Source organism: Plecotus auritus (genome assembly GCF_963455305.1).
Source record: "Plecotus auritus genome assembly, chromosome: 6".
Lineage (NCBI taxonomy): Eukaryota > Metazoa > Chordata > Mammalia > Chiroptera > Vespertilionidae > Plecotus > Plecotus auritus.
The window spans coordinates 33961606-33982546 of NC_137773.1; the positions used below are offsets into that span (position 1 = coordinate 33961606).

Sequence of the window (20941 nt, forward strand, 5' to 3'; positions counted from 1 at the left end):
TGAGAAAGCACAGCCATCCTCCTCTGCCCATCATAGGGCACCTCCTTCTCTCCCAATAAGGCCCAGAAGACAAAAATTTGACCAACACAGTCTGAGCTGTGTTCTCTAATGTGGGTACAACTCTGCGAGAGCTCTTCCAAAGGGGCCATAGGCCTGGGAAGGCCACCACAAGACACCTTCATGTCTGTTGTCCCCACCCCACAGGGAGTGGGGGTGAGACACCTTGCCCTGCTCAGGAGCACAGTGTCTCGTTAAAAATAAGTGGTCGCACCACCTGTCACTCCTCAAAGTGCTCATTAAGGCTTATGTAAAATATAGAGTCTGAGGCTCCCAGAGGCTGACAGGAATTAGGAGTTTTGATCCGCTGAGGCAAGGAGGCAACGCCCCATTCTATGTTTATCACATCTCTTCCCCTCATGCCTTAAAAGGTGGTGGTGCCAGAGGGAAGGGACTGTACGAGAGACACATAGGTATAAATCAACTCAGGCTTGTTAAACAGGCAGCAAAAGCCCTTCACCCGGGTCTGCAGACATGCAAGCCCCCGGGCCTGCGCTGGCTCTTCCTAGAAAACCCACTGACTCGGCCCAGGATTTCTCCCTTCGCTTCACCCCAGTCAAGCTGTAGGCTGAACTGTGCCCTTTACCTCAGGGAAGGAATGACACAAACTTGAGGGGAAAATAAAGGTGACCCAGGCTTGGGTTCCCAAAGGTCTGAGTCTTTAAAGGAGATGATTGAATAAAGAATCGACAAGTTTGAGAGAAAGCATGTTTGAAGAGCACAGGGCTCTCCTGCCTGTGAGGGATAAGTGCTCTGATGCCCACAGAAATGGGGACCACAGCTGGAAGGCCACCTCCTCGCCCAGTTGCCCTTCCACTGGCATCCAGAGAGACATGAGGCAGAGGAAGGAAGAGGGGACCCAGCCCAGGCCAGGGCTAAGTGCCCTTTCATTACAACACATTTAAAATGTGTCTGAGTGTCTGAGTCTGAAATAACTGGGTCAAATAGAGCCCATCGAGTGTTGACAAGGATGCAGCGACAGCTGTGCTGGCTGACAAAGAGGCCCTCAGGTCCTGTGGTGATGACCCCATACACACAGGCCAACGGCTCACCCACCCAGCAGTGTGCTGGGCTAAGAGAAGGCAAAAGAAGGCAATTTACATCCAAGTAAATTTCAGGGTCACTTTCAGGTGTCTCAGTGCAGATGTAGACACTCCCAGGGTAGTCAACACTTGTAATGTTGCCACTTCTGCCCACCCACCTCCAGAACAGTGTGTACTCATAGAAAAGAAGAGGGAAGGCAGGGCCAGAGAGGGGACAGAAAGGGGGACAGGGCTTGTATCGGCTTGTACAGGCTAGTGGACTATTCGAGTTCCATAAATACAACTCACTACTGGATTAGGGGGACTTTTGCTGCTTTCTATGAACACAGACCACTAGAGTCACGTGAATACCAGTATCTGTACCATGGACTCACCTGGCTTCCAGACTAGGTGCTGGGGGGGCGGGGGGAGAAGGAGAGAGTAGTGACCACCCCCAACCTGAGCTGGGTGAGTCTCCCAGAGAGGAAGTAACTCTTGGACCATTTCAATGATAGAAAAGAGCTGGGCTTTCGTGCTCAGCTCAATCAATCACAGGCTAGACACCCCATCTAACGGAGCCTCTGGTGCCTTCTCGACCTGCAGAACTAAATTAGAAGCCCCCAAAGCTGGATGAGCCCTGCTGAAGGGGACCGTTCTGAGAGCCAAGCTGTTTTTTTCAGACACACCTTCATGTAAAGACGCTCACAGTATCGTCGCTGCCTGTCACCAACAACATGAGCATAATGTGTCGCCTGCACTTCAGCAAAGGCCACAGGCGTGCAGGCCAGGGTGTCTTCTCATAACGTTTCCCCTCCAAGATGCACAGCCCTGTCTGCTGTGCTGGGCTGCGGAGCCAACATGTGCCCAAGCCCCAGCTCCAAGGTGAGGGTTTCCACTGCGCTGAGGCACAGATCAGTACTCCAGCGACTCTGCACAGATTTTCAGTTTTCCTCTCAAAGAGTAGAAATACCATTTCCGTGATTCCTAAAGAACCTCCCGTCTCCCCTCCCACTGCACTCACATGGCGTGAGGGATGCAGCCCAAGGGGAAATATAAGGGTTCTCTTCTGGAAAACGGAGCTAACAGTCTGAGACAAGAGCACAGGTGTGTGTGGAAACCAAGAGGCCTGCACTCCCCATAGGACCTAGGTGTGCAGCTACCCTCAGGCCGCAGGTGTGCCAGGCCCCAGGCGGGCCAGGCCCTCGGGGCTGCGGTCACCCCCGTGCCCACCACAAGGGTCAGAGAGGAGGAGGGGATTTGGAGGTGAGAATGGGATCTGGGCCCAAGCGCTCAGCACTCCTAGGAAAGAGAAGAGGAGGCGGAGCCCCATAACGCGCTCAACACGGGTCACCTTGGCTGCAAAGACCCAGAGGCAACCCAAGCACATGTGGAGGGCATTGAGGTTGGTGGCTCCATCTACAGGGACCCTGGGAGCCAAGTGCAGGGCCTCCGGCAGAAAGAGGCCAGAACCAATACACTGGAGGCAGTGGCTGTGCGAGGCCACGCCACGGCCAAGGAAAGTAAAGGGGAAGGTCCTTACCGGCCAGGTCGCCTCCACGCAGGCCGCGGCCGCCCAGGCGCACAGGAGCCTGGGTCTGGGTGGCCTCCGAGTCACACCCACGCCTCCAAGCCCGGGAGCCTCGGCTCTGGTGCAGTGAATGGAGAGCGAGGGAGGGAACAAAGTGCCTGGCATGGCAGCTGTCCTGTCCTGTGAAGTGTTTGAGCGCCTTCCAGAGAAAAGAAAATGTGGAGAATTATTCCCTCGGAGGTCCCAGTGAAACGCCCCAGGCTCAACCGTCCTTGCGGGCCCCAGGCTCAACGGTCCTTGCAGCTGCCGCTCTTTCCTCGAGGCCGCTAGGCGTGGCCACGTGATGACTGGTAGAGGTGGCCACGTGACGACTGGTAGGCGTGGCCACGCGCCTTGTGTGAGCCAATAGGATGTCGGCAAGTACAGCGGCAAGCAGCAGCAGCAGCAGCTGCACCTGCAGCCTCAGCAACAACGGCTGGCAGAGCACGTGCCAGGTGCCAGGTGCCTGTGCAGTGGCTGGTCCTCAGGAAGCCGCAGCTGCGCAGTGAAGCAGCCGCCAGAGCGCTGAGCAGCGTGGAGAGGTGGCCAGAGAAGCCCCGCGGGCAGAGGCCTCCGGTCCTGCCCAGTCTGACCCCGCTCCCAGCTGAGCACAGCACCAGAGTGAGTCAGCGCCAAGGAAGAGAAAATCGCTGAAGCCTGTGGACCACAGAATCAAAAGAAATAGTACGTTGTTCTTTTAAGCCACTCAGTTTGAAGCGCTATTACTGAAGCAGTAGATAACTCAAAGGGTGAAGAATGGTCCGGGAACGTTTCTCAGCATACTCAGCCTAACCATAGGAGAGGAGTCTCCCCCAAGAGAATGACTTACTCTGAGTGCCTCCATCAACAGTGCCCTAGGAATGCACGTCTGCCAGTGTTTGGGTTCCCAAATGCCCAGGTCAGGTCAGCTCCACCTAGAAAGAAACCCTGTTTCTGTCCACCAATAGAAACCTCCGAAACAGCTCTGGCCGTCTTGCACAAGGAAACACACTGGTGGAACAAGCTGAATGGAGCCCGTCGACAGTATTGCAGTGTGCGAAGGACTGAAAGATACTGTGCTCTCCTAGCGCTGAGGAGCTGGCAGGAGAGAAAGGAAGCAAGCCTGGGAACAATGAAGTAGATTTGCAAGATTTTTAATGAGTGGTAGACAATAAAAAGGAGATGTTATAAGCGAAATAAGCCAGTGACAGAAAAATAAATATCACATGATCTCACTCATATGTGGAATCTAATAAATAAAATAAACCTATAAACAAAATAGATCCAGAGACTGTTGAAAGGTGGGATGAAGGGGGAGAGGGAGATTAACTGGGGAAATTATATGTATATATGCATAGCCCACGGACATAGACAGTAGTGTGGTGAAGGCTTGGGAGGGGCAGGTGCGGGGTGGAAGGGGTCAATGGAGAAAAAATAAAAACAAAGGGGACCTCTGTAATACTTTTAACAATAAAGGTAAATTAAAAAAAAAAAAAAAAGATGTCACAAAGCAGTCAGTGAATCATTGTCCAATGGGTGATGGTAACACTCCCTTAGATTTCCAACCTGACAGCTATCCAGCTATCAGAGCACTTTCACATCCCTTATCTCATTTAATTAAAACAACCCAATGAGGTGGGCAGGGCAGGATTAATTACCTCCTTAGCATAGAAAGAGCTTAAGTAGTGGAGGGGTCCCATTGAGTGGGACCTCCACGAAGTTCAACATCTGGGGCCCTGAGCCCCATGAACTGGACTAGGTGCAGAGTGGGTGCCAGTGAACACAGCTGAATGGGAGGGATGTCCTCGGGCTGCACAAGAGTAGAAGCACGGTCCCTAAGAGGCAGGCAGCCTGGGGCAGAAGGAATGGTCCTTGTAATGTATTCTCTGCAGTCCTCACACCCCATGCCTCAGAGTCCCCCTGAGACGCCTGTTAATGATGTAGATCTATAGGTCGGGAGTAAGGCCTTGGAATCTGTATTTTATGGTGCTCCCCAGTGACTCTGATGATCGACCATATTTGAAAACCATTGCCACAGAAGTCACCTTGCCGAATGGCATGTTTTTCAAGTCATCTGCCTAGTGGGTGGGGGAAATGGGACTGGGGACTCGTGGTGCTCTAGCTAGCTGTCTGGTCTTCACCAGGGAGGTGGGACTGATTCTGTTTTGGAAGGATGTGTAAGATTTGGACACGTAGAAAAGATGGGGGATAAAGCATTGGAGGACCAAGAAAAAAAGTGGGGGTGAATAGTTCCATCCCACTGTATCCTATGCTGCATATCCATTATTAAACAGCATTATTATGAAGCAAAAACTTGGTGAACAGGAAACACTAACAAGGGTTTGAGTAATAGCATTCTTCAGGGATGGCCTAGTTTGGATTTTGTCTCCTATTTCCTGGAGGTAAGGAAACGTCACTCTTACACTGGGGCATGGGCAGGGGCCCCACCCCTGTCTGTCCTGGGATCTCAGGGCTCACCTGGAGTCAGAGAGCATAACCCTGAGGCAGATAACCTGTCCCAGTGAGGTCAGCAAGCTTCCTGGGTGTCCTGGCTTTAGACCACGATGGGGAGAGGCACCTCTCCCCCCCATTCAAACAGGTTCTGCCCACAGAGATAGCAGAGAGAAAAACTCCAAGCTGGCAGAGAGAGGAAAGACACAGGACTGCCTCCTCATATTTGAGATCCACCTGTTTGTTTAATCACCCTTTTCTACTCTTTGTGACAGAATTGGAGCCACTTCCTATCTGTATCAGAGGAAATGTGCTGTGTAAGTGTGCTCATAATTAGACCCAGGAAATTCACTCTTTAATAATCAGCCTGTTTCTCCCTCCAGCTCACTAAGCCTCCCCCTCCTACCTCCCATTCTATTTTCATCCTATCCCCTCCCACGTGGGGATTCCTTATAGGGGCCCAGCTGTTTTGTCCTTTCCCTTTCTTCCCAAATGGCCCTTTCTGCCCAGCGTGGGCCTTTTCCTCCCCATGATTCAGAGCGAGGCTCAGAGCAAAGGCTCTAAGGGCCAGAGGAGCAGATGAGGAAGGGCACTATTTCGGGAGCTTGGAGAGTGGAAACACCCAGACTCTGGCTCAGCAGATCCCAGCTCAGATCCTCTGCCTGGGGTGGAGGAGAGACCAGCTCCACAAAGCCCAAATGATGAGTGTTCCTTCCACCCTGTCTGTCCTCTCACGTGGGTGCAGAGAGGATTAAAAGTGTCCTAACGATGCTGTTGTCATGTCATCATGAGCAGGCCTATGGCTCCAGCACCTACCTGTCAGGCCAGCAGAGCAGGACTGGGGCTCCAGGGTCTGAAGGAAGCAGGATGGAAGAAGCACTTAAGGACCGAGGACCCCAGAGAGGGGAGAGAAATAAAAAAAAAGATTACTTTTGCTATGTTTATACTTTTTAAATTATTATTATTCCCATTATAAAAGTAAGCCATGATCACTGGAGAAATTTTCAAAATGTTGGCACTCAGAAAGAAAATGAAAATCTCCTTTAATCCCATCACAGAGATTATTATTTGCTTGTGGTTTTCTTTGCATATTTGTATCAATTTTAATCTACAAAGTCAAGTGGGTACAAAATGCAACATTAGTTTTCCCTTAGTGCGTCTCTATAAGGAGCCCTCCACTTACCCCACTTCACCCCCACCCCCCAGCTATTCCACTGGAATGACTGAAGTCTCAGCGCTGGGTCCCCACAACTCGTCTCCCGGCACTGTGCTATCTGGGGGCTGCAGGTGGGTGGTGGACACGCCTCTGTGCAGGCGTCCACCAAGCACTCTGTGCTTCCCAAAGGTCAGTCCTACAAGTCCCAGCTACATGGACCCTCATTCCCATCCAAAAGATGTCCTCAGATGCCTCCTTGCCATTTCATGCCCTTCTGGGTGCACTGGCACAGGAGTCCATCTTCTGTCCCAAAATACTTCAGAGCTGGAGGAAGCTGGAGGAAGCCAGCTGTGCCGCCTGGGCACTTCCAAGCAAACTTAGGTGAGCTTGTAGGAATTATTCCACCAGCTTTCCCGGTGGGGCTGGGGAAGCCGCCCATACTCTGAGGGCTCCTGCCTCCCTATGGCTCTGTCCAAGAAAGGTATTTATCATCTCCCTCTGCACCCTCATCCCCAAAACTATCCAGTTTCTGTCGTCCTTCCCAAGGCAGAGAGAGCCCCTCTCAGGGACCCACCAAATCTAAGGTCACCTTGTCTCCCACCAACATTCCTCTCCTTACCTCCCACCCCATGCTGCCCTGAGATCAGGGAGGTCTCTTCTCATGTCAGAGGTGGGGAACTTGCCCCTCCTCAGGGCTGCCACATCAGACTGAGCAGTGTGTGCACTGCACAAATGTGCCCTGCTGAGGGGCGAGGGTACAACAGGAGAAAGCCACCTTTTCATAATGCACCCAAAAGTGCCATGTATGCTAGCCACAGCCCTGCCCTAACTCACATCTTGTTCCAAGCCTTATACCCATGCCTAGACTTTTAAAACTAAACAAAACACACACACAAAAAAAAAAAACAACAACAAAAACAAACAAACAAACAAACAAAAAACCCCACAATCATTTGACTCCTTTGTTAAGTTTGTGGTTCCTTCCTGGAGGCAGTTAATGTTGGGTAGTCTGACTGTCACCTGCCTGCAGGGAAGGGCCACAGGTGTTAGGAAATGCAGGGAGTCATCTTGGTCAACACTGGTTACTCACACCCATGCACATGCACACATACACATACAGGTACACTCCCAGCTCCAAATCTTTGGAGTTGGGGCCAGACCTGAGTTTACAAAGCTCCCTGCGTGATTCTGAAGGAGTTGGGAGAGGAGGTGGAGGGGGGATTGAGGCCGTGTTCCCGGAGAAGCTGCCCCACAGCCTGCAGCAGCCTTTGGAGAGCAGCGCCAACGCTGCCCTTCTTCCTTGCATGGAGGATCCAGGTCCAGGCCGTGCTAGATGGTGGGCTGTAAATCTCAGAATGCCCTTTACACCTCCAAGCATCTGTTTCCCTATTTGGTTCCAGTTGAGATGTTGAGAAAATGCACTCAGTGCCATTTCTGGGAAAGTATCATCTTAAAGGCCTTCTCAAGGAGGGGTCTGAAGATTCTGAATCACCCACCCACTTCTCCAATCCACAGAGAGCCCATAGGCAGCGTCCTTGGGGAGGGGTGGGTGATGCTCCTTCCCCAGCAGTACTGGGGTGCAGGACATGTGTGCCTCCCCAGAGGAAACTTCCTGGGTGGAGATACCCTAATCTTAGACCTGGGAGCCGAGCCCCGGGTGGGGAGCAGCTGGTGGGGATTTCTATTGCCTCAGCACAAAATGGCAATGCTAACATGGTTTCCAATTTAGATTTTAAAATACCACTGAAAGGACAGCTTCAGTTCTCTCACTGAAAACTTTTTTTAAATAATCACATTTCTTCAAGAATCAGGCCCTGGGCATATGTGTCCCTACCCCCCTGTCAAGAAGTGATGTAGCAAAAAGGACGTTCTCTCAGAATTTTTCATGACCAATGTGTTGCTTCTTTGGTTAAGGGTTCCTCCTCTACCCCTCCTCCACATGTAGAGTCCCCTCTGCCCCAGGACTCTGGACATGACACCCAGCATCATGACACCCAGCTCCACCCCCAAAGATGATGCTGCCTAAAGGACCAGGAAAGACAGGAGAGCTGTCCCCCAGACACTAGCCACGGGAAGGTTTGGAGCATGGGTGACTGGCTGTAGGGTGGGACTTATCCAAAATTAAGATTATTGGGATCCCTAAGAGTTTTGTGGGGGAGAAACCAAGGTGTTTTTAGGTTGGTTTTGTTGTGTTTAAACTTTGGAAGAAAAAATAATATTATCTTATGGATTAGGAATAATCTTTTAGGAATAATTTTCTAATTATTCCTAATGGAATATGCTCCCAATTTTTGTAAATATGGAAATCCATTCCTACATTATAAGTATAGGTGGGGGGAGGGTGTATTGTCAGAAGGATGACTCTCTGATCCAACCTTCCTGTTGATGTAGAAAGTGGCTTCAGGATTTGTCCCCATGAAGACAGGGTCTGCAGGAGGCCCAGACCAGCTGCCAGGGGCCCCATCAAGGAGGTAGAGAATTCTCTAGAGGACCTGGTTTGCAGGCTTGACCTAGTCATTGGGGTGGAGTAGATAGGGAGGGCGTGCCTGTCCACGCAGGACCAGGACTAATCACCTGAGATTCTGGGAAGTTAGGCCTCTAACTGCCCATCCAGGAGACCAGCTCAGAGCAGAGTATGGAGGCAGAGCTCAAGCCTGCACCCACTGCAGCTCCCGATCCTGGGCCAGCTCCCCACCGGCTGTCCAGAGCTCGCTCCAGAAGCAGCCAGGAGGACGGTGTACTGATGACAGGAATGGAGGAGGTATCTTGCCTTCCTGTAGGTTCCCAATCCCGGAACTTCTTGCTGATTCAAAGCAGGTCTTTCCAGCTGGTGCTGCCTCCAGCCAAGGGGAAGCGGGGTGGGGGGTTGGGGAGGTGACAGGTAGCCTGGACCATCCTCTAGTCCTCTCTTCCGAGACTCCCAGCCCCAGCCCCAGCCCCAGGCAGCCCTATGAAGCACATAACTGACTCTCTCCATCCTACCCTCTGATCCTGTAAGTCACTGCAGGCCCAGGGGGTCAGGGGAAAGAGACAGAGGAGATGTGTTTAGGAGGGAAGCCTAAACACTTGAATTTTGTAGAAGTAACACATGCAAGGTGTGAGCACTCTCCTTATAGGACCACCTCTTCTTCACACCCATCCTTTCTCCAGTTATCCCACTCCAAAAAACAGACTTGCAACCCTCCTCAAGAGCTCTGGCTGACCACTCTCCGAGCCTACTACTGTCCATTACCACTTGAAAAATCCCTTTATTTCAGAGTCTGGGCTTGGCCTGCTGGCTGTTGAGTTCTAAAATGGTAATTCTAAAATGCAACCTTAACTTGCCAACCACTACGGGTGCCAAAGCCATGTGTAAAACCAAAGTCAGCCCTGGCCAGTGTGGCTCAGTTGGTTGGGTCATCCCATGCACTGAAAGGTTGCCAGTTCAACACCCAGGGCACATTCCCAGTTTGTGGCTCAATCCCTGGTTTGGGGGCATGCAAGAGGCAGCTGATAGATATTTAACTCTCACATCAACGAGTCTCTCTCTCTCCCTTCCTCTCTCTCTAAAAATCAATTTAAAAATCGTTAAAAAAAAAAAAAAAAGAACAAAAGCAAGAAAAAACATTGTCAGGGGTAATGGTTTAAAAGAAAAGTCTGGAAGCCAGGACATCCTCAGCATTCACAGAGGAAGTAGAAGCCATTCCACAACAGTCTAATATGCAACCTCCTGCAGTACACAGGGAAAACCAGCCAGCAGCAACAAACTCCAGCATTCAGACAGCAACATTTCACCCTTGGTCTTCACCTCAGCCTACTGGTGACACTGAGTGGTTTAATAATAAATCCCCTGGTGTGCAAAAGAAACAGAAATAGCTTCACCAGCACAGCACAGTTTATGAAATCGTGGGGCTCTAATGTTCCCAGTCTCCCAAGTTTCCATTAAACAGATGCCAAATGGCCCTATGGTGGCAGGAAAGGCACCCTTGCCTTGCCTCTCTCCGTCTCTCCCCAGAGAGGCTGGCGGGGAAAGGAGGGTTGTGTCACTCAGCGACCATGTAATGGAAAAGAGGTTGCTCTGGGGTCCCAGCCCCATGACCTCTGCTTGTCAAAGCCAACCTCTGAGCCCCTTTATACTCTTTTTCGAGACTTAAATGTGTGGGCACACAAACCTCCCTTAATGGAAAGTCGCTCTGGCTTGTGTAAAAAGCTGTGTAAACTTCATCTCTGCATTTATTTAGCTCCAAGCCTTGTTTAATTTCCTGCCCGGGGATATTTGGAGAACATGACTACCCTCTAGGGTCTCTGAAATCTTTCAGAAAAGAAACAGTGCCCTCCCCACTTTGGAACCAAAAGACCCCCCACAAAAAAGGCAAGATACCTCCTCCAACTTTACCAAAAGGCAAGGCAGTTTAACCACATGTCCTCTGCTGAGTTTCCCATTAGAAGAAGCAGCTTAACATAAGTGGAAAAGCACAGCTACAGAATCCGAGGCTCTCTTGCACCATGACCTGGCTGTGTGACCTTGGCAAGTGACACCACTTCTCAAGGTTCCAGCTTCCTCCTTGGGAAAATGGGGAAGACAACAGTGCCCATCTCACAGGTTGCTGTGAGGAAAAAGATGATGCTCAGCCTGTGGGAAGAGGTCCACGAATGGCAGCTGCTGGAATAGCTCTGCCATTGGAGGCAGCCATGGCAGCAGCTGAGTGCATGGACTCTGGAGCCTGGCTGTCAGGTTCAAGTCCCAGCTCCACCCATGCACAGACTGCAAGACCTTGCATGTGTTACTTCTACAAAATTCAATATGATGATGACCAGCAGCAGCTTCAGGGGCAAAAATGAGCAGTGCATGTGACCCCAGGTTCACAGATTTCCCCTCCTAAACCCCAACACGAGCAATGGAGCTGCAGGGACCCCTCTCACCATCCACACCAAATCCTTCACAGACTCCCCCTGCTCCATACCCATTTCCTGAATGCTCACAGCATGCTTCCAGAACAAGACCAGAAATCACCTACCATAAACCCCCATTTTATAGTCCTAGATTCCACTGAGGACCTCCCTCCTAAGCTGCCCAGGCTTCCTGCTACCACCTAGTGTCTGTCCTGGTTGATCTCATAGGTGGCCTGCAGAGGAAGTAGAGACAGAAGAAGTGTTACTCCCCATGCAGATACAAGGAGGAAATTCTAGGCCAGACCCCAACCAAGCAGTTAAGCCTTACCGAGACCCAGAGAGTTACTGACAGCCCAGGTTCCACCTGGATAAACTCCCCTCCATCCAACCCTCAGGCTGACCCTCCCCGTGGCTGACAGTGTTGGTCAGGAGGCCTGTTTTGGTTTCACATCATATTGCCTGGGGTCCTCCTGGCTTAGTAAAATGCTGTCCAACATAGGTCAGGCCTTCAGAGAAAGGGACATGGGTCCCTCGTCCGAGTGGCCCACTTTCATGACTGCTGAGTCACCGCTCCGTGGCAGCTGTCCTGTGCTAACAGGGATAAGCCTTGCCCCTCTTGGAGTCAGCTTTCCCGTCTGGAAAAGGGAGGGTTGGCCTAAGCAGCAGCCAGGCATAGGGACTCAGGGTCTGATGCCCCTGGAACATACTGGGCTCCCCACAACCAAGGAGAGCAGAGGGGAAGTGCCGAGTCCTGCCAGGTCCTGCAGCCCACCCCATCCACACACACAGCCCCCTCCCAGTCCAGGGAGGCCCTCAGATACCCGTCCATGGGATAAAGAGGAAAACTCTGGAGAGGGCCTCTGGAGCATGTCTGCACCTCACTCAGCCAGCAGTCAGACACTCTGCAGGGTCAGGACTTGGAACACAATTTCAATGTCAGACAAAGAGCTCACAGAGGTGTCTGTCCTGGGCTGAGCTGAGGTTTGTGGGAATGAGCTGTGGTCAAAACTGGCCTTGCACAGCTTGGTTGTTCACGTCACCCAGGTGGCTGAGTGTAAGGTGCAGTGAGGAAGAGGAGGATAGCTAACTCTTCTTCAGCCAGTGCTCAGCAAGCTCTCCCCATGCACTACACCTCCTGACAGGGGAAGGAAGATAGCTGTGAATTTGGCTGACCTTGTAGGGCTCTCAGACAAGTGACCAGGCAACAAGCTGGGACTAGGCTGGGAGTGAGGTGTCTAAGGGTGCCACATGGAAGGAGGCACACTCACTCTTGACTGCACCTGCAGGACCTTTTTCAGTTTAATGCCCTTGGCTTCTCACCTGCCTCCCCTTAATTCTGCCCCTGTCAGACAGTGACAGTCCAGGATCTTTCTTTCTTTCTTCCTTTCTTTATGATTTAGAGAGAAAGAGGAAAGGAGGGAGGAATGGTGAGAGGGAAGGAAGGAGGGAGGGGTGAAGGGAAGGAGAGAAAGAAGGAAGGAGGGAAGGAGGGAGGGAGTTGCTGTCCACAACTGTCTGTTTTGCTGTCCACAACTGTCTGATTTGTTGTTCCATTTATTTATGCTTTCACTGGTTGATTCTTGTATGTGCCCTGACCAGGAATCAAACCCGCAAAACTTGGCGAGAAGCTATGCTGTAACCAACTGCGCTACCCAGCCAGGGCCTGTTGGTGTTTCTTGAGAAGTGCAGGGGTGGTGGCGGCCAGGGCACTGGTTCCCATTCTGGTCTGGGAGGATTGGAAGGTTTCTCAGAGGAAGTGAGGAATTTAGGGGAATTTAGACTCCTGGAAAAAGAGACTGCCCTCCTTTTTTCCTCCCTCAGTGCTGCTGGCTGCTCACCTCTGTCCTGGCCACCAAGCCTAAGCCAGGGCTGCCAAGAGCAGGTGGGCCATTGCCAGTATCACTCCTTCTCTTGTCCCTGTGCCAGAAGTGGCCAGCCCAGGGAGCTGAGTGAATGAAATCCTGGTGGGGGGAGCACATGTACCCTCAAGACACAGCAGAGAGTTGCTTGGGCCCACCAAAGCAGTCCCATCTTGCCTGGGAGTGTGCCTGGCTTTCCCTGGAGGCTGTGTGCCCTGCCTGAGAGACCCAGCAGCCAGTGGGGCTCTGCGAACCAGGCTTGGCTGGCAGGGAGAATGGCAAGGAGGATAAGGAAAGCAGGTGCTCATGCCTGGCTGAACCTTGTCTCCCATTCAGCTTGCTGTCCACAACTGTCTGTTTTGCGTGCCTCTGTTGATAGATTTGTACCCGTTTCTTTGTCCGTCAGTCTTTCAGATACACGGTGTGTCCCTCAGTGAGTGATGTGAGGTTGGGCAGGGGCAGTCACAGCCCTGTCCTCTCTCACCCTCATTGGTTCTCAGCGACTCCCAGGGGACAGCCTCTGCCAGTCCCGCCTCCACCCAACCTGAGCTTGCTCAGAGCCGCCTCAGTGCTCAGTCTGCTCAAGACAGGAGCGCAGCAACCCAGGCAAGTGGGACAGGTTTGCCGCACACCCGGCGTCTGGACAGGGCTGCTAAGGGCTGCAGGCGGCAGCGCCAGACAACTCCCAGCCTTCGCCCTCGGTGCATCCCGACGGTACCCAGCAAGAACCCGAGCTGCAGCCGTTGCAGCCCCCAGGCGTCCCGGAGCGCGGAGCTCACCGGAACTGGGGATCCCAGACCTGAGGGAGATTTGGCACCGCGAGTGGTGACGACGAGACACAGGGAAAGCCCAAGGGGCGCGGGCACGAAGCCGTCCAGCTGACACCCCGGGGGTCCTCCACCTTGCCCAGAGGAAAGCTGAGTTCGGAGGCACCGAAGTGGCCGCGGCCCGGGCGCCCAGACTCTTCGGTCAGTCGAGCGCAGCGGGAGGAGGGGGGTGCAGGACGCGCCATGGAGGCGCGGGGCAGCGCCAGTCCTCGCGAGGCGCAGTGAGCGAGTTGGCCAGGGACCCGCGGGCCATGTACGGCGACGTGTTTAACGCCACCGGCGGCCTCGAGGCGGCGGTGGGCGGCGCGCTGGCTTTGGCAGCCACGGTCAAGGCGGAGGGCGCTCTGCCACTGGAGCTGGCCACCGCGCGCGGTGTGCGGGACGGCGCGGCCGCCAAGCCCGATCTGCCCACCTACCTGCTCCTCTTCTTCCTGCTGCTGCTCTCCGTGGCGCTTGTCGTCCTCTTCATCGGCTGCCAGCTGCGCCACTCGGCCTTCCCCGCGCTGCCCCACGACCGCTCGCTGCGCGACACCCGCGCGCCCTGGAAGACTCGGCCGGTGTAAGGGCTCAGCAAGCCCGGGACGGGCGGCCGCCGGGTTCGGGTCTCGCTACAAGCAGTCGGTGTGAGCCGGGTAGGGCGGGCTTGACCTCAGGGGTCCGATGGACCTGACCTCTGGGGGTCGCCAGACCCAAGACCCTTCCCGACCTGGAGCGGCAACCTGGGCGTAAAGGAAGTCGGGCTGCCTAGGTTGCCTCTCCTAGTAGCGCTGGGGTACCAAGGTTCTGACCCCCTGGCAGAGCCTTTCTTCCCCGGGACAGCGGGTCCAGCTGGGACATTCCTGAAAGAAGGCGCACTGCCTGCTGACTTCCTCACTTTGCGCACGTAAGGGGCAGGCACAGGGCGCACGCAACTAGGACCTGAGCATGAACTCAGCCGCACTTTGTGAAATGATGGCCCTCAGGGACCGCATGCCCCAGGAGATGCGGAGTTTCACTGGGTCCCGCCCAGGGGTCCGAAGACCCAGTTTTTTCTGTGGGCACCGATGGAGGGGAAGCCGGTCTAGAGACGCAGGGTCCCGCCGGCAATAGTGGGGATCCATGTCCCACATCTCCAGGGTCTGCATTTCTACAATAAAACCTCACCGAATTAGACCCAGTGGTGAGAACGCTCTGGTCATTGTTTGCACTACTTTGGAAAGCGGGATAAGGGCTGGGCACCCTTATGAGCATTCTGAGAGCCAGGCGCAGCCCGCATCCTGCCTTGCTGTGGCCCAGGTCAGTTTCAACCAGCTTTTCCCCCAGGGTCAGTCAGTTACTTGCTCTGGGAAGTGTGCTGCCTCTTCTGCTGGGGGGAAAACAATTGCCCTGAAAAGGGGTTCCGTGACAACTTTTCCTTCCCTGTCCTTTCCTTTGCTCTCAGAGCCTCCCTGGGCCTGAACCCTTCTAAGAGCTTTCTAGATCAGAATCAGGTGGTGAAGGAAGGGCCTAAGGGTCAGGTGATGGGGACAGCGGGGCAGAATTTCTTCCCAAATGAGGCAGGAGGCCAGCTCTAGGGAGCACAGCAGGAAGCAGTGGATGAGTAACCCTGCTAGGAGACAATCTAAACCTAAGAGGGAAAAGTTCTGATTACCTTGACTTTTCAAAGTGAGCCTAATTCTAGGGAGTTTATGGGCGTTTGAAATCGTTTCAGAAGTCACCTGGCTTTGGGGCACTAGAGCTGAGAGAATGTTTACTGAAAAATGATTTGGTAAATGATTTGGTAGATTATCTAATCCAGTGTTCTAAACCATTTTGGGTCACTTGGGTGTTGAGAATCTGAAGAATGCTGAGGACACTTGCCTTTGGCAGAATGCATATAGGCACACAATTCTACACACCTTTGCACAACCTTTTGAAAGGGTTGTCCGACACTGAAACCTAAGGACCCAGGCTAAGTCTTGGAAATGTGTGCTAGGGCTGGAGTCTCAGGCCAGAGCTCCTCACCACTTCCCACTTGTGTCTAAGAGTCCCTCCTGTCAACAGAGATGAGCAGAAGACATTTCACCTTGGGTTTAATTATTTATGTTTTGGAGAGCTAACACTAGCCAAGTTCTAATGGTGCTAATTCTGTGATAACTCACAGAACATTTTAGTTTGGTCTTTGGAAATGTAGCCAGATCTCTCCAGTCTATACAGCAAGGGTAACTCAGCTAATCTGTGTGAACCTTGGCTGCAGAAACAACTAAATGGAATAACGTAAGGAGATATGAGGAACTCTGGCTGGCATAATGAAGTCACACAATGCTGATATGGGGGACCCTTAGGCCTTGATCTGGGGGCTGGGTGGGGGGAGGGGTAGGAGATTAATGTAGAGGCAGAGTGTTCCTCTTCCACATCTCCCCATGGACAGACCTGAAGGCAGTGTGCACAGTGGTCAGAAGCACACGTTCTGGAGTCCCACTGTCCGGCTTTAAACTCCAGCTCCATTGCTCACTGGCAGTGTGACCCTGCACAACTTACTTAATCTACTTAGCCAGTGTGGCTCAGTTGGTTGGGCATCCTCCCATGCACGGAGAGGTTGCTGGTTGATTCCTGGTCAGGGCACATGCCTAAGCTGTGGGCTCGATCCCCAGTAGGGGGCATGCAGGAGGCAGTTGATCAATTTTGTACTCTCACATGGATGTTTCTGTCTTTTCCCTTCCTTGCTCTCTAAAAATTAATAAATCAATAAATTATTCTTTGAGAGAGAAAGAGGGAGAGAGAGAGAGAGAGAGAGAGGGAGGGAGGGAGAGAGAGAGAGAGAGAGAGAGAGAGAGAGAGAGAGAGAGAGAGAGAGAGAGAGAGAGAGAGAAGCTGGCCTCCAAACAAGATGTGATCTTCCTGGGGACTACAAACAAAAGTACCCACAAAAAATGCAAGGGTTGATCTTTGCAGGGGGAGAATATGAGTGAATCATTAGCTTAGAGGTCACCTGGAGTTCCTGGGCCAGAATCAGCTAAAGTCAGAGTGATTCAGGAGGCTGTTGGGATCCCTTCATAAAATACAAGGCACACAGAGGTTAAAGCTAAAAAGTGTCAACATGGAGACAACTTGGAAAGCATCCCTCTGAGGTCTCTAAAGGGTTGCAATGGCCTCAGCCACTGAAACCAAAGGCTTCAGTACTTCAAATGAACAGACTTTTCTGGAAGAAACTCCTAGGTAACTGGGCCTGCAGAGATGGAATCTAGAAACCAAGGGAGGTCAGTGAGAGGAACTAGTCTAAGGTTCTACTTTTTGTCAGCACTGTGACCCTGGATAATTTCACTTGCTTTTCTAGGCAAGTATTAGACCAGTTGAGCAATAATGGTTCCTTTCTCATGTTGGACCTAGCCCCAGATTTTCCCTTCAAAGCAGGGATGTGGCTGCATTCATGTCTGCCCTCTACTGATATGCAGGTAAGTGGACTACAATATGGTAACTGGACATTTAGATGGACATCAGGTTTATACACACTTCCTCCTGCTCTCTGCTCTTCTGCAGCCCCATGATGCCTTGGAACCACCTTTGGAGAGCTGGGCATGGCAGGCTAAAAATAGGATAGGACCCATGACATAGGTGTTTGGACTGGGAGCAGACAAGAAGGTGGAGAATATATTTTTGATGGGAGGTGAAGGTGGGAGTTGAAATTAAGAAAGTGGTTGCATATGCTAGGAAACAGAGAGAAGCAGCATATTGTAGTGACTGAGAGTCAGTCCTGGAGCGAGGTAACCTGACCTTGGTCATCCACTCTATGTCTTGATGATGTTTCTGGATGTCTGAGAGCCTCAGTTTTCTCATCTGTAAAATGGAGATAATAGCATCTGCCTCATAGGATTTCCAACATTGCATGAGACATTGTAGGTAGAGTTTAGCTCATGTTTGATATATACTAAATGCTCTGAATGTAAGCTATCATTCTTACTAAACAGGATAATCATTCCAGAAATGTTTGCAGTAACACAAACACTAAATGCTTTCCCTCAGTGACTTGCAGTCCTTTTCAAAAGGCATGTACTATCTCAGAACAGTAAAGAGGTCTGCCATTTCCCAGTGGGTCTGCCGAGCTAGAAGGCAGCTGTCCTAGGTCCTTTCTCACTGTGCTTTCCACTAAACTAACTCACCCACTCACATGGCTTCAGGTGCTTTTCAAATAACTCTCTCCAGACCTTATCCCTGAGCCCATTCAACACCTCCATTTGGATATCTCATAAGGAACCTAAAACTCAACATGTCAAAAACTCACCTTTCCATATAAATTGGGTTCTCCTCCAGGCTTCTCCATCTCAACAAATGGCATCCCACAGCCCAAAGTAAAAAATACATGGTGGTCATTCTTGACCCCAAACTGTTCTTCATCCTTCCCACATGCAGTACATCACCTGCTAGACACCACTCTACTCCATCTACTCCCCTCCATCTCCACCAGCACCAGCTGAATTCAAAGCCCAGCATCCACTTTTGCCTCTCTCCAATCAAAATACACATCTGATCCCGACATTTGCCTCCAGCCTGTTTACATTCCAATGGCTTCTCCTGGACGAGAAATTAAAACAAAACTCTAATCTTGGCCTACAAGACCCAGCATCATCTGACCCCCAACAACCTCTCCAGCCTCATCTCCTCATACTCTTGTGGTCCAGGCTCTAGTGACTATGGCCTTTCAATCCCTCAGGACTCTCTGCCTAAGCTGTTTGGTCCTACATTTGGCTAATGCCTTCTCATCCTTCTGGTCTCAACTTAAATATCTCTTCCTCAAAAAGGACTTGCCTGCCTGGCCAGCATGGCTCAGTGGTTGATTGTTGACCAGGAGGTCATGGGTTTGATTCCCAGTCAGGGCACATGCCCGGGTTGCAGGCTTGATCCCCAGTGGGGCATGCAGGAGGCAGCCTATCAATGACTCTCTCTCATCATTGATGTTTCTATCTCTCTATCGCTTTCCCTTATCCTCTGAAATAAAAATATATTTTTTAAAAAGGACTTGCTTGAGTTCAGATCAGTTTCATTCATTTATAGCCCCCAATCAGCTCCCTTATCCCAACTATTAAATAGCTATATACGTCATAGCCTAATGTCTCTCTCCCTACTAACACGGAAGCTGAGGTCAGGGACAATATCCATCGTGTTCACTACTGCTTTCCCAATGCCTAGCATTGTGATAAACACAAAATAGGCAATGGAGTATTTGTTGAATGAAACATACTAGAAAAACAGAGCTAGAGGTTAAGATAAATCTGTCCATGGGTTCTTCCTCTAAACTCTTCCCCTTTATTTTCTGCCTTAAACTTGTATAAGATGAAATATTAAGTTGAACTTTTCGTATTGATTCATAGTCCCGAGTGGCCAGTTTCCTGGAGGTGGTAATCCGAAAAGTTGTTAGCAACTGATATTTCTTGTCTCCAGCTATGTAACACCTCCGTTATTAATGTATCTCCCACAGAGACTAAAAGAACATACAATTTAAATGTTTGTTCCTTTAGCTATTTCTGCTTGAATTACCCCTTTTCCTGCAGGGATCCCGAGATCTTTACTGTATCATTCATACGCCTCTGAATTGCCTTGACAAAGACTCAGCTAAATCACTACTTCACATACCGACTTCCTCACCTCTTCCTAGACTTAGATCAAAGATTTCCTTCTCAGTGAGCTTCCCTGGCTTTTTTATCTAAAACTTCATCTGCCTCCCACCCCAAACCCCCGGATATTTCAAATCTCCCTTTCCTGCTTTTTCTCCTTAGAACTTAGCACTAACCTATGCTATATTTCACTTACCTTGTTTTAGGTCTCTGTAACCAGAATGAAGCTCCTTGAGGGAAATAATTTTTGTTTTATTCCTTTTATCCTCAGCCTGACATCTAATAGGCCCTCAAATATTAGGTGAATGAATGAGCAAACAACCAAATACTGCTCAGGACCAGAAAAGATACAGTCAGAAAAACAGAAGCAGAGTCTATTTTTAGTTTCCTTCTCCATTCTGCTTTTGCTCCACCCTCCAAAACTGGATAGCCCTAACTAGATCAGGACTGAAAACACTAAACTATGTTAGTTTCACTTTCCAGGAGAACAGGAGGTGACTCCCTGCTGCCCAGCATAAAGCCTGACTTGTAGAGAACACTACACGTGTTTGGAGAGAGTAAGTGAATGAGCAAGTGAATAAAGGTTTGGTGAGACTAAGTGAATGAGCAAGTAAGTATTAATTAGGTTACAACTGTTGTAACAAAGAACACTCCCATCTCCAAGTTTCTTGAGCACATATAACCTTCCAGGAGTAGCACAGCTATCACCCCATCCCCTGGCTTCTATGCCCACTTCAAGGTGACTATTCTAGTTCCTGCCATCATACCTGCATTCTAGCCATTGGGAAGGGGAAAGGGACAAGAACATTACTCTTTGGTGCATTATACCAAAACAGCGCTACACTTCTGCTCAAATCCTATTGGTCAAAAATTAGTTACAAGGCTACATCCAGCTGAAAGAAAGGCTGGGAAATGTGGAAATGTGGTAGGCTGGACAGAGGTGTTCTGTAATTAACAAAGGGGAGAATGGGTGTTGGTAAACTTCCAGCAACTCATTAAACAGACAATAAAAAGAAAGCACCATTCTTTTCAGATGCTTATTTTTGCAGTCTTACTGCTAATACGTAACTGCTTTGTGCTTACAACCATCATCACCTTCACTGCTGTATAAACAAATTCTGTAAAATTCGCACAATTTTATGTCAAGAAAGGCAACCAAGGAATGTTTATTATTAATTAATCTTAACTAATGGTGGTATAGTGCAAATCCTCCTGTGCTTCCCTCCCCACTACAATCACACGTAGTCTTCCGCAAAATTAACCTTTTACTCTGTAGTAGAAATATAGGTCACTATGTTGTCTCTCAAAGGCACTACTTTGGTGCCCCACCTGAATGCCTGCCTTCATTCCTAACAGTTGAGGATGGTATGGGATCTAAACCAGGGCGCTAAAATCAAACTACTGGGCTCTTAACACTGCCATTCCTGTAAGCTATAAAATAAAAAGTACACTTTTTTGGTTATTTTCTCATCAAATACATCAAAGAAAGTATATCCTTTCTCTAGGAAAAATATTAGTAACTGTTACTTTGTTAGGTTCTCTAAGCAGTAATCCCAGGAACCTGGTAACTTTGGAACAAAG

The 20941-nt window shown here is 50.6% G+C and overlaps 1 protein-coding gene across 1 annotated transcript; it reads left to right on the forward strand.

Moving 5' to 3' along the window:
• Positions 1-13563: 13563 nt before the first annotated feature.
• Positions 13564-14720, forward strand: SMIM32 (small integral membrane protein 32). The gene has a single exon (XM_080674452.1). The coding sequence runs from the start codon at positions 14042-14044 to the stop codon at positions 14351-14353; it is 312 nt and encodes a 103-aa protein (XP_080530578.1). The 5' UTR covers positions 13564-14041; the 3' UTR covers positions 14354-14720.
• The last annotated feature ends 6221 nt before the right edge of the window (positions 14721-20941 follow it).

Bases quoted from the DNA above. Each gene is read 5' to 3' on its own strand.
- SMIM32 (XM_080674452.1), top strand. From the start codon at position 14,042: ATGTACGGCGACGTGTTTAACGCCACCGGCGGCCTCGAGGCGGCGGTG.